General features: G+C 48.2%; 6 protein-coding genes across 6 annotated transcripts; 3 read left to right on the top strand and 3 right to left on the bottom strand.

The window, feature by feature from the left end:
- Positions 1-218: 218 nt before the first annotated feature.
- On the bottom strand, positions 219-2,207 carry ASPGLDRAFT_65716 (amidase; the record flags this gene model as incomplete). The annotated part of the gene is made up of 7 exons (XM_022548933.1): positions 219-737; positions 794-943; positions 998-1,155; positions 1,223-1,372; positions 1,431-1,701; positions 1,753-1,893; positions 1,947-2,207. 7 exons carry the CDS (start codon positions 2,205-2,207, stop codon positions 219-221), a joined length of 1,650 nt encoding a protein of 549 aa, XP_022402472.1.
- Positions 2,208-3,016: 809 nt separating this feature from the next.
- ASPGLDRAFT_147381 (class II aldolase/adducin domain protein) lies at positions 3,017-4,348 on the top strand. The gene is made up of 4 exons (XM_022541924.1): positions 3,017-3,392; positions 3,454-3,714; positions 3,771-4,072; positions 4,136-4,348. The coding sequence occupies exons 1-4, from the start codon at positions 3,110-3,112 to the stop codon at positions 4,208-4,210; spliced, it is 921 nt and encodes a 306-aa protein (XP_022402471.1). The 5' UTR covers positions 3,017-3,109; the 3' UTR covers positions 4,211-4,348.
- Positions 4,349-7,218: 2,870 nt separating this feature from the next.
- ASPGLDRAFT_123810 (uncharacterized protein) lies at positions 7,219-8,791 on the bottom strand (the record flags this gene model as incomplete). Its single annotated transcript, XM_022540431.1, has 2 exons — positions 7,219-7,614; positions 7,664-8,791. 2 exons carry the CDS (start codon positions 8,789-8,791, stop codon positions 7,219-7,221), a joined length of 1,524 nt encoding a protein of 507 aa, XP_022402470.1.
- A 591-nt stretch (positions 8,792-9,382) lies between these two features.
- ASPGLDRAFT_24771 (uncharacterized protein) lies at positions 9,383-10,281 on the top strand (the record flags this gene model as incomplete). The annotated part of the gene is made up of 2 exons (XM_022543416.1): positions 9,383-9,553; positions 9,628-10,281. The coding sequence occupies 2 exons, from the start codon at positions 9,383-9,385 to the stop codon at positions 10,279-10,281; spliced, it is 825 nt and encodes a 274-aa protein (XP_022402469.1).
- A 414-nt stretch (positions 10,282-10,695) lies between these two features.
- ASPGLDRAFT_65712 (uncharacterized protein) lies at positions 10,696-12,084 on the top strand (the record flags this gene model as incomplete). The annotated part of the gene is made up of 5 exons (XM_022548932.1): positions 10,696-10,877; positions 11,034-11,272; positions 11,334-11,674; positions 11,731-11,890; positions 11,939-12,084. The coding sequence occupies 5 exons, from the start codon at positions 10,696-10,698 to the stop codon at positions 12,082-12,084; spliced, it is 1,068 nt and encodes a 355-aa protein (XP_022402468.1).
- A 116-nt stretch (positions 12,085-12,200) lies between these two features.
- On the bottom strand, positions 12,201-13,419 carry ASPGLDRAFT_34537 (uncharacterized protein; the record flags this gene model as incomplete). Its single annotated transcript, XM_022544446.1, has 2 exons — positions 12,201-13,118; positions 13,357-13,419. The coding sequence occupies 2 exons, from the start codon at positions 13,417-13,419 to the stop codon at positions 12,201-12,203; spliced, it is 981 nt and encodes a 326-aa protein (XP_022402467.1).
- Between the last annotated feature and the right edge of the window lie 687 nt (positions 13,420-14,106).

Below are 14,106 nucleotides of genomic sequence, written 5' to 3'. Positions count from 1 at the left end.
ACCTGAGAGGACCATTATATTGGCTTGGGTGATTTTAGACTCTGCGCCAGTATCCAAATTTCTGAAGTTATCTATGATTTACTAGTACTGTTTTCAATAGTTGATAGATGCTTTGTCTTAGAACAATCACTGTCGTTATGATAGGGTGGCTACCTAATGTTGGGATTTATGTGTGGGAAAAGTAGAATGTACACGAAACAATCAAAAGGATAAAATTATCATGGAGTCACCACATTCCCCAATAACCTCCCCACCTCCTCCGCAATCGCTAACGTCTTCTCCTCACTCAACCTCCTCCCAATAACCTGCACCGCAACCGGCGCCCCATGATACGCCTCCGGATCATACTCCTCCTGCACCTCCTTATCCATCTCATTCAAAGGCTCATACCCCTCCTTCTTCGCATCAACCTTCTTATCCGCAAACGTAACGGGAACAACCACGCTCGTGAAATCCAGCAAGTTAACTACCGACGCGTAGCCGTAGTACTTAAAGCGGTTGTGGCGGATAGCTGCGGTAGGGGTGATAGGGGCGATTATGGCGTCGAGTGTTTTGTCGGCGCCGAGTTGTTCTTCGGCGAGACGCCATTGGGTGAGGTATTCGGATTGGTAGGCCCATTTTTGGAGGTGGACGTCCCAGAGATCGTTGAGGTCGATTTTGGGGTTGTTGGGGTTGAGGAGGTCTTTGATGTTGGGAATGGCGGGTTCGCCGGAGGCGTTGATGTCGCGGTAGACGTCCTGTTTGTTGGTTAGCATGAGTGATTTACCCAGGGATGGGGTGAGGGCGGACGTACAGTGCTTCCGTCTGCGGCGTAGATACCGTTGATCATGTTCACTGCGAAGTCGTGCTTATATGGAGTCCATGGGATGATGTTGTGGCCGTTCTTTGCCAGTGTGCTGACGACAGTGTCTACAGCCCTAAGGACTGGTGGGTGAGGAAGGACCTGTATCTGTCAACAACTGAATTCAAGGAGTTGTTGATCTTGTGTGAAACATACATTTCCGTCACAGTCGAAGAATCCAAGATTCAGACCACCAGACTTGAACTTCTTCCTGGTATCCTCTTCTTCCTGAGACTTCCAGGGAATGGGAATGACCTTGGGGTCATAGCTCCAAGGTTCTTCCCTCAAAACCGAAGTCAAAAACAGTCGCAGGTCTATTTTCGTTTCTTGTTAGTTCCCGTTTCTCGTCACAATTTTTTGTCTTCCCAAGATGTGTCCTACCTGCTGCGGAATGTGCAATTGGACCAACGACACTGTGGACTGTCTCCTGACCCTCCATACTGTTCGCAAGTCGTGCATATGGCAATCGACCATGACTGGGACGAATACCGTAAAGGAAGTTGAACGCAGACGGGACACGGATGGAGCCACCTGTACGAATCCAATTAGACGACCAGGAGTGCATATCTTTAGAAAACAGCCAACATACCAATATCTGTTCCAACACCAATTACTCCTCCCCGAATCCCAATAATGGCACCTTCACCTCCAGAGCTACCACCACATGACCAGTTGTTATTCCGGGGGTTGACGGTTCTCCCGATTATGTTGTTAACGGTCTCGCAGACCATCAGTGTTTGCGGAATACTCGTTTTCACGTAGAAGACAGCTCCGGCTTTTCGAAGGAGGGTGACGATGACGGAGTCGGAGGTTTCGTATTTGCCGATCCAGTCGATGTATCCCATGGAGGTTTCAATTCCCTATTCGTGTTAGTACAAGCAACAATGACTAGGGTGTATGTGTTAAGCTACCTTCACTCGCGCCTGATCTTTTAAGGAAATCGGCAATCCGTGCAGCGGCCCAACCGGCTTCTTGTGCTTCTCGAAATACTCATCCAATTCCTTGGCCTGCGCCAAGGCAGCTTCAGGAAAGAATTCCAAAGCACAGTTGACCTTTCATTCCATGGTTAGTACAAAATCCGCTACGCCTATAACAGAAAACTCACCAATTGATGCGCCAACGCCGCACGCTTACAAAATGCCAGTGTCACATCCACCGCTTTCAACTCCCCCTTCGCCAATTTGTTAACCAAGTCCGTCGCCGTGGATTCGGTAATCTTGAGCTCCTCGGCCGAGAGAATCCCCGAGTTCGCGGGGACATTCATGACACTAGCCTGGGCAGGCTGGGAGATTTTCCATTCTGAGGGAATGGATTTATCAATGCGGCCCCGTTTCTCGGCCGCGAGGTGTTCCCATGTAGTACTCATTGTTGTATGTGCGTTGTGATGCCAGAATTGAGGGTGATGTAAGATTCTCTGGGACGGAAGAGCTGGGAAATAGCCCATTTATATCATCGGATATTCTTATCTCCTCCATGACCCAGTCAGGAACGATTCGGAATACAAGGCAGACGGCATTGCCGTGACCCCAACTTGGGGTCTCCACACGGGAGATGATTGACAACTGAGGATCCCCGCATTTCGGATGTTGTCATGATTGAAGGATTGCATAACTTCTTCTACATATGAATGAGCTGTAGAAGCAGTAAAGGAAGTGTCAATTAAGCAAGAAAGAAGCTATTCACTATGCTTGCAGATCCATTTGCCCGAGGTCAATGTCAATGTTGGAGGCGAACCGTGACGAATGTGGGGTAACTGATAACAGATTTGGCGGTTATCGTTGGTTTGAAGTACCGAATTGTTGTTTTAGGAAAATGTGATCGTTGCTTTTCTATCTGAATTCCCTCGGTCTTCTGCTTTTGTATCAGCCAAATGCTATGGTGCTGTAGGATATATATATATATATTAATCACTTTCCCCATAACAACCATCCCATGCCACATCGGGAACAACCTAGCACGTTATTGCCAATCTTGCATGATGATATGAAGTCTACTAGCCTATAGAATAATGTAAAGCAGATACCGATCAAACTGAAAACTATCATAACAGGATAACATGATGGATGTCATGCACGCCCTCTCAAAACACATCGGAGTCTTATCCGTTCGGCGACATGCACCTATAGCAGACCCCGTATACATAATCCCATGTACCACGGTGGGGTGGAGATAAGGCCGTCGACGACGACATAAACGGTGGCTTTTAATCTGAGTAAAATGAGTGTAGTTAACTCATCCATACTCTGTTTTGATTGAGAAGCAACGAAAATGTCAACCTCAACCGTGACCGTCACCACGAACCAGCAAACCGACCAGTCCATCCTAGTGGCCCCAGAGAATGATACCAAGATCACTACTGCGGCCGAAGATGAGCAGTTCCAAGCTACAGCACGTGGAGATCGCAATGGAACTCTCAAGCTACGGGGTATTCCAGTTTTCACTGAAATGCACGAAAAACGCAAATGGATGAAGGAGCATATGGCGGCTGCTTTTCGGTTCTTTGGAAGGCAGGGATATGGAGAGGGTATTTCCGGTCATATCTCGATGAGAGGTATATTACTTACTACGAAAGTATTCCATGTCAATGCAATGCTGACAAGTGCCCCGTCCAGACCCCGTCTTGAAAGACCACTTCTGGATGAACCCCTACGCAAAGCACTTCTCCATCATGAAAGCCTCAGACCTAGTCCTTGTCGACAGCGAAGGATACGTAGTTGAAGGAGGCGCGCAGGCACCGATCAACGAGGCCGGTTTCATGATCCATTCCGAGATTCACAAGGCTCGTCCGGATGTGGTTGCGGCTGCGCATACCCACGGGATCTATGGGAAGACATGGAGTGCGTTTGGTAGACCGGTTGAGATGCTTTCACAGGGTAAGCATAACGTCTTACTGTACTGCTGATGTTCTGGCAGATACTGACTGGAGTAGATGCGTGTAACTTCTATGGAAAGCTGAGCGTGTATGACAGCCATGGTGGTATTGCACTGGCTCAGGAGGAAGGGCAACAGATTGCGAAGGCCCTTGGGGAGGATAACATTGCGTGTATTCTGCAGAACCATGGTCTGCTGACAGTAGGCCACAGCGTCGACGAAGCAGCCTTCCTCTTTGCCAGTTTAGACCATGCGTGTCACTCCCAGCTCATGGCCGATGCTGCTGCCGCGAATGGATTTCCCAAGAAGATTATTGCACATGATGTTGCCCAGTTTACGGCCAATGCTGTTCAGAATCCGGTGAGTAATGTCTTTTCTCCGGTTCGTGTTGGTTGATACGGAGTCGAACCTGACGTGATACAGCACAATTTCTATACCGAATTTCAGCCTGAATTCGAGTTGACGGTGGAGGAAAGCAACGGAAGGGTTCTTCAGTGATTATTCGCACCATGTAGTTTTATTTGATATAATCTTTATTTTTTCGAATGTAAGCCTTTTGTGTCAGTTTATCTCTAGCTCTTGCTATCGGTATCAATTGCAGCCAGGGAGCCTTATAATAGATATCATGACTTCGATAGCCAATTACTTGTCTCACGGAACATTTACCTGTTGGCTGCATCGTTCTCATTTACCGACAGCGTCTTCTCGCCAACTCTGCCACAGACTTCATTCTATATGACACCGATCTTCCATATGGCAACCAGAGAAGACCCATACATTAGTCTAATAAGCTATATGAACAGACTGCCAAAAAAAAAAAAAAAAAAAAAGCATGCTTTTACCATCACTCAGACCAAGACGTTGCTCTAAACAGAGAAAATTCCGTGAGGCTAATACTTCGAACAAGCCGAAGAGCGCCTTACTCAGAAGAAACACTGTATGGCGATACTTGGATCACATCTGTCAATGATAAGCAATGCTAACCTTGTTGAAAAGAAGTAACTTTCAAGATCAGACAGACAGTCCCCGGCGTGGCAACAAACGAAAACCGATGGCCCGCGATCCGAACGACGAGAGCCTTGCCAATGGCGATAGCGGGCTATCTGGATTGGGACAATCCGAGCGTGGTACTCTCGACGACTTACGGAAGTTACTTTCCCTTGCTCTTGTATCGTTTGTCAATCGAATTCTCAGCGTAGGTCTCGAGTCCATTCTATACCTAACTGTGCCTGGGAGGAGTGGGAGTATCCTCACGGTGACACCAAAAGCAGCAATAATGGGGAGACCGTTCTTCAGACGATGATTAGCTCCGAAGGTCTTCCTGGATACTCTGTCCGCTTGCGAAGTTTTTGCGCGGAACGTATCTGGGGACATTTTATGTCTTGGATCAAAAAATGCTCAGCATCGAAGAGGTATTCTTTTGAGTCCAGGAACAAAACAGACCAGAGTCAGCAACTTTGAGTCTGTTTCGGAGATAAAAGGGCTGACGAGGAGCAGTTTTCTTTACTGAGGATCTTTCTTAGATCAACAGAAAGTACTCGCTCAATGCAATTGAAGCTAGAACGCTCGACAAACTGTATGACGACGCAGAACGTTTATTTTCACAAAACTGCACAGCTATTCCCACACACTAAGGCCAACGCTATCATAAGTGGTGGTGAAGTCATTGAGCACAACAAAGATGTCCAACAAGACAGCACTAATGAAGAGAGTTCCCATGAGAAACTTGCCCTAGTTAAATCGACACATGACACACTCCGCATTCTTGGGTTTATGCCGAACATCTATGGCCTCACGGTGATTTGGAGTCAAAGTTCTTGGTACCCGACCTTGTCTCGGGCCTTTTATAAATAGGGCTCAGGAGCCGCCATGAATGATATTCTCGACATTGAACCCGAAGAAAAAGCATTACATCCACTTGGAAGGTGTGATAACAGAATGATCCCAGAGAACTTACAGTATCGCCCAAAGCCAGAGCTTGATTCAGCTTGTCACCAGCAATCTAATTCTTCATCGTGAGACTTATCCTTGCTACCATCCTCGGATCACTGTATGGAAGGAAAAACATGCATCCTCCAATCATACTGGTTCCAACATTGCTATGCAAGACATATAGAACGGAGCTACAACCTCATTTTCTAATGAGAAATCAAGCATCGTTGACATAACGACCTCAGAAAAAACACCGACCCTAAAACCAGTACCACCCAAAGAGAGATCGCCGCCATAGAATCTTCTGCATGGAGATTCATCAGCACTATTTGGTGCTATTATTGCCATATACTACTGCGCTCTTGTCAGTCATTGTTATTCCGCTATACCCCATATCAAACATTATGGATAACCCATTTGAAAATAACCAGCCATCGCCATTGGAATAGGATTTGCAGAAATCCTTGAAAAGACTCCGAGGACACACAGAATCCTCATCCTTCGAAACAACTAAGCAGGCATTTGAGGCAAAACGGCACCTAAAAATGAGTTCCCTTGGGGAATCCCTCCGACGAATAATACTTTGCAAAATGAATCATCTAGCATACCTTTACTGCGAGAGCATACACAGTACCACTGTGGCCTGTCAAAAAATGACGAAAAAGTGTATCAACCTAGCAGACCGAACTCCTCTTAACATATGGTGCCCATATGTCTTTAAAATCGCCAAAGATGCACCAACCATGTCTATAGGCCTTGTTGACCTTGCAGCTCAAAATGGGACGCAGTTGCCTCTGCGTCGCGCAGGCTATAAATGTCTGATATCCCTGGGTGTTTAATATTTGGCGCCTTCATTTACACAACATACAGACAGAGACTGGTGAAAAACTGCTCAAGGTAATTTGTATCTGACCAAGTTACTATCTCGAGTATAAATGCTAATACAGAATAGCAGCAGAAAACTAAACAGTAAGCCCAGAGAATGAGAGGACCGGGTCCGCCATGGGCAGTGAGTATTGAGTATCAGTTATTTGCAGACCAGAACTGATTTACCCACCCTTCACCACTGAAGCAAAGACTTTTAGTTAGGGAGTACACATCTCTCAACCGTGGAAAATGACCACAACGCCTGACACATGCTCCGTAATGTGGAGACACTCCGATAAAAGGCAGACGTACCAGGTTGGAGGTCAGCTTATCACGACAACATAACGGCCTTGACCGGGTATATTACGGAGGAAAGATTGGGGTTTATGCCCATTGGGCAAAATCAAACAACTGGGGGGGTTAGATGTCCATACTCGTGTCATCAAGACCTGGGTGTTCGAGCATCGGGGTTAACAGCCGGCACAGATTTCGATAAAAGCTCGAATTATCATGTCCCCGGATATAGGGTTGGGTTGAATTTAAAGGGAATGTGAGAAGGATGACAGCGAGGAAATACGGTCGAAATAAGGTATATCATTATATGCGAATAATATCAAGCGCTAGTCAGTCCAATGAACCAACGCCTTCCAACACCAAAGTAAACCAAATAAACCCCATAAAAATACAAAATGCAGTTTAAACCCCCACTAAGACGTATACTGATAAATATGCCCCTCCCTCCCAACCTCCGCCTCCTTCGGAATCCCCTTAATAACACCCCCATTACCCACGGGCCTCACGTTCTCCAAATCCTTCACCTTAATACTACTCCTCTTCGACAGCAGACTGCCCTCCTTTGACTTCGATATCGGGGTTAAATCGAGCATATGATGGTGGTCCGCGACGAGCTCGGGACCGGTGATGTTGTTGCGGATGGCTTCGGCGGCTTTGGCGAGGTTTTCTTGTTTGCGTTGGAGTTCGATGGCTTGTTTGCCGGTTTTTTGGGGGATGAGTTGTGAGAGATCGGTTATGGTTGTTAGGAGGTGGGTGAGGAATTGCCAGCGGGAGGTTTGGAAGACGAAGACGGACATTATTTCGGGGATCTAACCAGTTAATATATAGGGACCGTAGGGGGACGGGGGAGGGGGGTACCTTTTCATCTAGATAGTAGATTTCATCACCACCGTCATCGATGAACCGCTTCAATGCATCAATCTTCTCCCGATCCACAATGGCGCTCTTCAACGCATACATCAAAGTTGGTATATTCCCAATCTCCTCCAACGGCGGCACCTCGTCCATCGGTCCCTGCCCCGAGGTATACGTCGACGGCACACGCGACATATCCGCAACACTAGAAACCCTCTTCCTCCTCCCAGAGTGAATAGTAAAGTAATCCGCCGTAAGCATATGCGCTTCCTCAAACCCCGTCCGACCACGATACCTCTCCATCGAAGCGCGCTTCACCCGTAACCTCACCCATCGTCGTCGACGGACAAACGAGTGAAACCAGGGATGTGAGCCGTGCCATGCAGACGAGGAGAATGAAAACGAGTACTGCCACCCCTGCTCGTCGACATCGCTCGACATATCGACGTACCAGGTCTGCCAGGCCCATTCCCAGCTTGGATCGGGGAGTTGCGCATTCGTGATGTTGACGGGGCTGTCTTTTAGGTTACGCGTGACCCAAGCGCTTGGGTCGAAGTTGAGGAGTGAGCTGTGGGAGTAGAGGGGGATGCCGAAGAGGAACCAGCCGCGTTGGTTTTCGTAGAGAATATCTAGTTCGCTGGTGGGTTTGGTGCTGTCTGGGCCATTGGGTTGTTGTCTGTTGGCATTGCCGTTGGCGTTCGTCCCGTTGGTGATGATATTGTCGATCCCATCACTCCCAAAATCCGTCGCATCGACACTCGCATTCATCGACGGCGACGATGGCCCGCTCTCCCCTGTACTCAGCCCATCTGTCGTAGACCACCGTCGCGCATCCACCAGAGACATCCTTCGCGAATCCTGCCCACTTCCATTTCCACTCCCATTTCCGTTGCCATTATTCCCATTACCCCCAGGAGCATCATCCGTAATCCCCAACTTATGCGGCTGCCACTTTGCATATTTCCGTTTCTGGAGCTCACCCCTGACCGAAGGCCTGGACCATCGTCGGGTAGAAGAACTCCTAGAGAGAGTTGTGGACGTTCGACGAAAGAGGTCGGGATCCTGTTGTTGGAGTTCTGGGGGAACGGTGTTGTCGATTAGGGAGATGTTGGTAATGTCTTGTTGCTCCATGGTAACCAATCAGTTCACCTTGAAGATGGGTGGCAAATGCAGTACAATAACAACCTGGTAAAGGGAAAGGAAAGGAGTGAAAAGAAAGATGAGAAAAAGGAGCGTAAGTGTTCAGAAGAGAAGAGTTTGCATTATCACCATGTCATCATGAGTTGTTATCACTATGCCATCCCTGTAGCGATCGATCTCAACCAGACTGAATATAGGGTAGTAGTAATAGTAACTAGGAGAAAAAGAATGCAAGCAATCAAAAAACAGAGACAGAAAACACAGACCAGGCAACAGAAATACAAATCAAACACCACACTAACCTCCAACTCCTCCACAATTCCCTCCTTTTTAGAGTTGCCGCCGTCGCAGCGTGAGACCACAACCTTCAAAATCTGCAGACCAACTCTAGTTCGAGGGGAGAAAAAACACTGGTTCGATGATTTCATCGCCCGTCGATCAGTCTGCCTTGGCGATCAGGCAGTCACATCCGTAACTAAGGCATCAACAAAATCACGCGTCGTGCCAAACAGTAGCGAACCATACATACCACCACCACATCAACATTAACGAATCAATCCAATCTGATTCAAGAAAAAGAAAATGCATCGCAAAATCGAGCTCCAAGCCCCCGCAGACATCACCTACCTCTACGCCAACACCGTCACCCTCTCCCGCCAAAAACTAGACCTCCATCTGCCCCCCTCCGCCACAAACGATACCGAAGATGCCCCAGATCCTATGCGCGAGCGTGTTCGTGAATTAGTCGATGAGGTACCTCCCCTTCCACCCTTTCTCTTTTCCAACCAATTATTGCAATCGCAGTCGACTAACAGGGGTGTATGTAGTATATAACAAATACCTTCACAACCGCCTCCAACTCCATCAACATCAACGGCCTCGACGACCACGATCACACTTCCCTCTCGCTAAACCCCCTAACAGCCTCACAATCACTCCAAGCGCCCGCCGAGACAGTCGAATTTGAGCCCTACGACACCGCGCTCGCGGCGCGGGTGACCTCGCTATACGCGCAGTTGGAATCGCTGACTACGACGGTGGCACAGTTGAGGCGGGATGCGCCGAGGAGGGCGGCGCGGATGTATGCGGAGGAATTGAATAAGGTGCTTGAGGGGGATGATGAGGATGGGCTTGAGAATGAGGAGGAGTTTGGGGATATTGGGGAGGAGGAGGTGGTGGCGAAGAAGGAGGATAGTGGGGATGTTGAGATGGGTGGTGCTGGGTTGACGACGCGGCGGCGACGACAGGTTAGGCCGGAGTGGAAGATTGAGGTGCCACTTGGTTCGGAGCAGGAGAGTGAGCGTTGGCGCAATGGGGAGATGGCTGAGGTTTACGATGATGCGTTGCGGACATTACTCCGGCTTCAGGGTGAGGATACAGATGCCATCGCTGATGCAGGGACGGATGGAAATGCGCTGGCAACGACGGTGGGCAAGGCAGAACGTGCGGAACGCGCGGCTGAGGTGGTTGAGAAGATGTGATGGATTTTATACCCACTTTGATACTAGTAAATGGGATTGGACGGTGTTGGCGTTTTTGGTACGGAATACTTATTCCACTGTTGATTTGAGATGAACGATTACACGACTATTGTGATAGTTTGCTGCGGAAGTCTGGGAACCTTCCCTTTCCGTTTTCGGTCCGACTTCTCGCCGCTTTTGGCTCCCTGAGCAGCCCGGAGCGTACCCGGAGCAAGGTGATGCGTGCCCGGAGCGCTCAGGGCACCACGCCGGAGTGATCCTGGAGTGATCCCGGAGCAACTCGGGATTACTCAGGCTAGGATCACTGCACCCTGACAAGGAATGCATACCCTCTGTAGTCGGCTCCACACCCCTATGTTGAAAAGCAATTTCCAAATCTCATGGTCATCTCTTCTGGTTAGGAATGTTCTTTTGATGGATCTATCTCTATTCATCCAAAACAATCACCTCTACACAGAGGAGTCCCTGACAAGGTACCAACCTGGGGGTTACCATCCGGTCAGCCTTGGAGATACATTCAAAAATGGTCGCTACAGCGTACGTCATAAGCTAGGGTGGGGTGGCTTTTCAACTGTATGGCTTGCGAAGGATAGAGTGTCAGTTTATCGACAGAGTACTGTAAGGTCTCTTGCTTAGCCGTTGCTAATCTTGGGCCAGCCGAAACCAATGGGTCTCGTTGAAGATCATGACCGCAGATTCCGGGGTGTCTCAAGAGTTGCAAAATTTGAAGCATCTTGAGAGGCATTCGCGAGGGAACCTATCTTCAAACTATATTGTACTATTGTACAACTACTCGATTCATTTACTCATGAAGGTCCCAACGGAGTTCATCAATGTCTCGCATTTGAATTGCTTGGTCCTTCCGTCGATCAAGTCCTCGCGGACTACCATGAGAGCCACGACAAGCTCTGCACGAAAACTATAGTCCGGATGTCTACACAGCTTTTGAAAGTCGTGAAGTTCATTCACGGTGCCGGCATGTGTCATGGTGGTGAGTGCGTTGTCTGCGCAAGTTTTTCCGTGCTGGTATAATCGTACTCACTTTATGTTAGACATTAGCGGACGGAACATCGCATTTAGTTGTACAAATCTGTTGAACACAACAGAGGAACAACTTTTTGAATTTCTTGGATATCCTGAAATTGAGGCGTTGGCCCGCCTAGATGACACGCCTTTAGAAAATGGATTGCCAAAACAGCTGGTCAAGGCAGCAGAATGGGTCGAGTGGATCGATGAGGACGATGAAGATATTCGACTACTTGATTTTAGGGAGAGCTTTCTTCAAGGCGAGGAGCCTAAAAGGTTGGCTCAGCCAGGTACATTGCGGGTACCGGAGACGATTTTCACGAACTCCTTTGATTATCACGTTGACCTGTGGCGCACAGGTTGCATGGTAAGCTGCCATGTGTTTTTTTCCGGCAAACGGTTTTACTGATGTATCAGTTCTAGATCTATTCCTTTTTATTCACAACATACCCATTCTGGTATCTTGGTGAGGATGAAGTTTTGGTTTTCCAAATGATTGGCTTCGTGGAGAGACTGCCGACTGAATGGGAGTCTAAATGGGAGTCAATGCAGACGAGATCTAGCCATGATCTGGAAGTAGAAGGTAAGCAAATAGATACACTATTGAATCTGTTGCTAATTACGCTCAAAGATTGCGCCATGTCGAAGCTCGAACAGAAATTTGCTGAGGCCGTGCGCGACCCAAAACTCAAACCTCTGCTACGAGTGACTCAAGGATTGATGCGATTCTTACCACCAAGCCGCATCACCACAGACGAGGCACTTAACTTGCTTTAAAACTCGAGAATAATCAATGAATTTAACCTAATGGATTAATAGCTCTGTGCACGTTAAAGCCGAATCGACAAATGCATCCACCCATTTCGCCTACCCTAGCGCCGACACAATAGATTCTATATTACCTCAAGGACGGGCGTAGCTTTCTTCACGCTTTCAACCCATTCACGAATGTTCTCAACAAAAGTTCGAGCAATTCCGGGTTTGATCCCCTTGCTGACGAAGAATTCCGGATTTTGATCCTTGTAGATGTGCTCAAGACCAAAGCCATCTGACAGCGTTACATCGCACGCTTGCCGAAATGCAGCCTTGAGGGTATCATCGGATACACTTGATGCAAGCCAGTCACCGTATTCTTTGACAGCTACGTCTTTGAACCCGGGAATTTTCAATAGACCCGTCTCTTTCGGCCCAGCTGAGTCAACAGCCTTGGAAGCCGTGATGTCCAACCCAGGGAGATGAGACTGCGATGGGAGGACATTGATGTTGATAGGAGGATATGGCTGACCACATGCATATTCTTCAGCGTCTAGCTGGATATCTCGATCGCCAAGCATTCTCTTCATGGCAGACGATTTACCTCTCTTCTTGACTTTCCGTCCAGCGGGTGGAGAAGTGCAATCCTCTACGTAATTAAAACTGATCCTCAGTGTGAGTCTCTTGCCTCGGCAGAAGTGACTCGACCACGTCCGAAGCTGTTTCTCAATTGAATTCCAATCAACATCCGTCTTGTTGAAGCGCTTAGTCAGGTCACGCTGGGAACGGTCGTTGACTGACACAACAATGGCAGTGTCATCAGCTCTGACCCTTCTGTCATGGGAGAATTTCTGTCCAAGGACAGCCCGTAGCTTCTTTTCCAAGAAAAGCTGCCAGTACGCACTTGGGGCCAAGACCAGGTCTTCTTCCGTGTCCTTCACCACTGCCTTGTTGTTGACGGTGACCCGCCATTCTATGAAGTAGTGGATACAGCTTGGTGGATCCTCGTCGTAGATCTTGCCCTGCTCCCACTCGGATTCCTGGAGCAGTGGCACGGTCTTTGGTCGAAGTCAGCTTGCGGGAATGGGCTCATCGTCGAGGAGGATAGACGGGGAGGGACTACAGTTGGATCACGTGGTATAAGGGCTGCAGAAGTATCCGGGGGTTAGGGCATATTGTGAATCCTGTTCCCATGGCTCGAGCTCTTGGGGCTGAGAGACGTAGTCAACATGATAGGGGCTGTCGCTCATATCTACACACGATCAAAGGCCTAGAGATCTACATCAGCTCAAATACCCAGTACCAGCGGTCAGCAAACGCCAGTGACGAATAATAGCGGCGGTAGATAGCAAGAGCCATGGGCGACACGAAAGAGGACTATGCTAGCCTACCAGGGTTAGTCCTCTACAGTAGTGTAGCACAGCCTTCATCATGTACAGTACTGTAAGAGATAGATGAAGGGAGGATGGTGGGCATGGATCAAGCCAGATCGCCAGATCTTCCCCCCACCCCTCGAGAATCCTACTAGAATATTCTGTGGGTATTTCCTGTATTTTACCGTGACTCATTTGGCTCTGAAATCCAGTACGTTGTGAGAGACGATACGGCTAAGCAGGGGTTGTGTCCAGAGTAACCTGATACGGATTAGGGTGGTTTCGGGTACGAGCCGAGAAACAATGCGTGAGTGTTCATAGGGGAAACTGTTTTCGAAATCGACTGTACTTCAATATTAGTGAGCGACTGTCACGAGCTCGGAATAGTAGATAATAACGAACTGAATTCCTATCTAGACTATTGTAGCCATCGACGAGAATATCGAATCTGGAGAAGAAAGAAGAAGAGGAAATCTATCTAGATAATGAAGAGGTTTTAAAAGGAATGTTGGCGACATGACTGACTGGGTAGTGTTTGTGATGTATCATCCTTTGCCGTAGTGTTGAGCCGCCGTATATGAGCAAAAGCACTCATTCAAGGGAGCAAAGTGAGCTTATGTAGTAGAGGTCAGTCCGATCATGGGAAGAAATCTCGTTTCCAGTTTCAAGAAAG

Source organism: Aspergillus glaucus, assembly GCF_001890805.1.
Source record: "Aspergillus glaucus CBS 516.65 unplaced genomic scaffold ASPGLscaffold_7, whole genome shotgun sequence".
Lineage (NCBI taxonomy): Eukaryota > Fungi > Ascomycota > Eurotiomycetes > Eurotiales > Aspergillaceae > Aspergillus > Aspergillus glaucus.
Note: the sequence above shows the minus strand (reverse complement) of the source record. Positions and strands in the feature narration are given on the sequence as shown.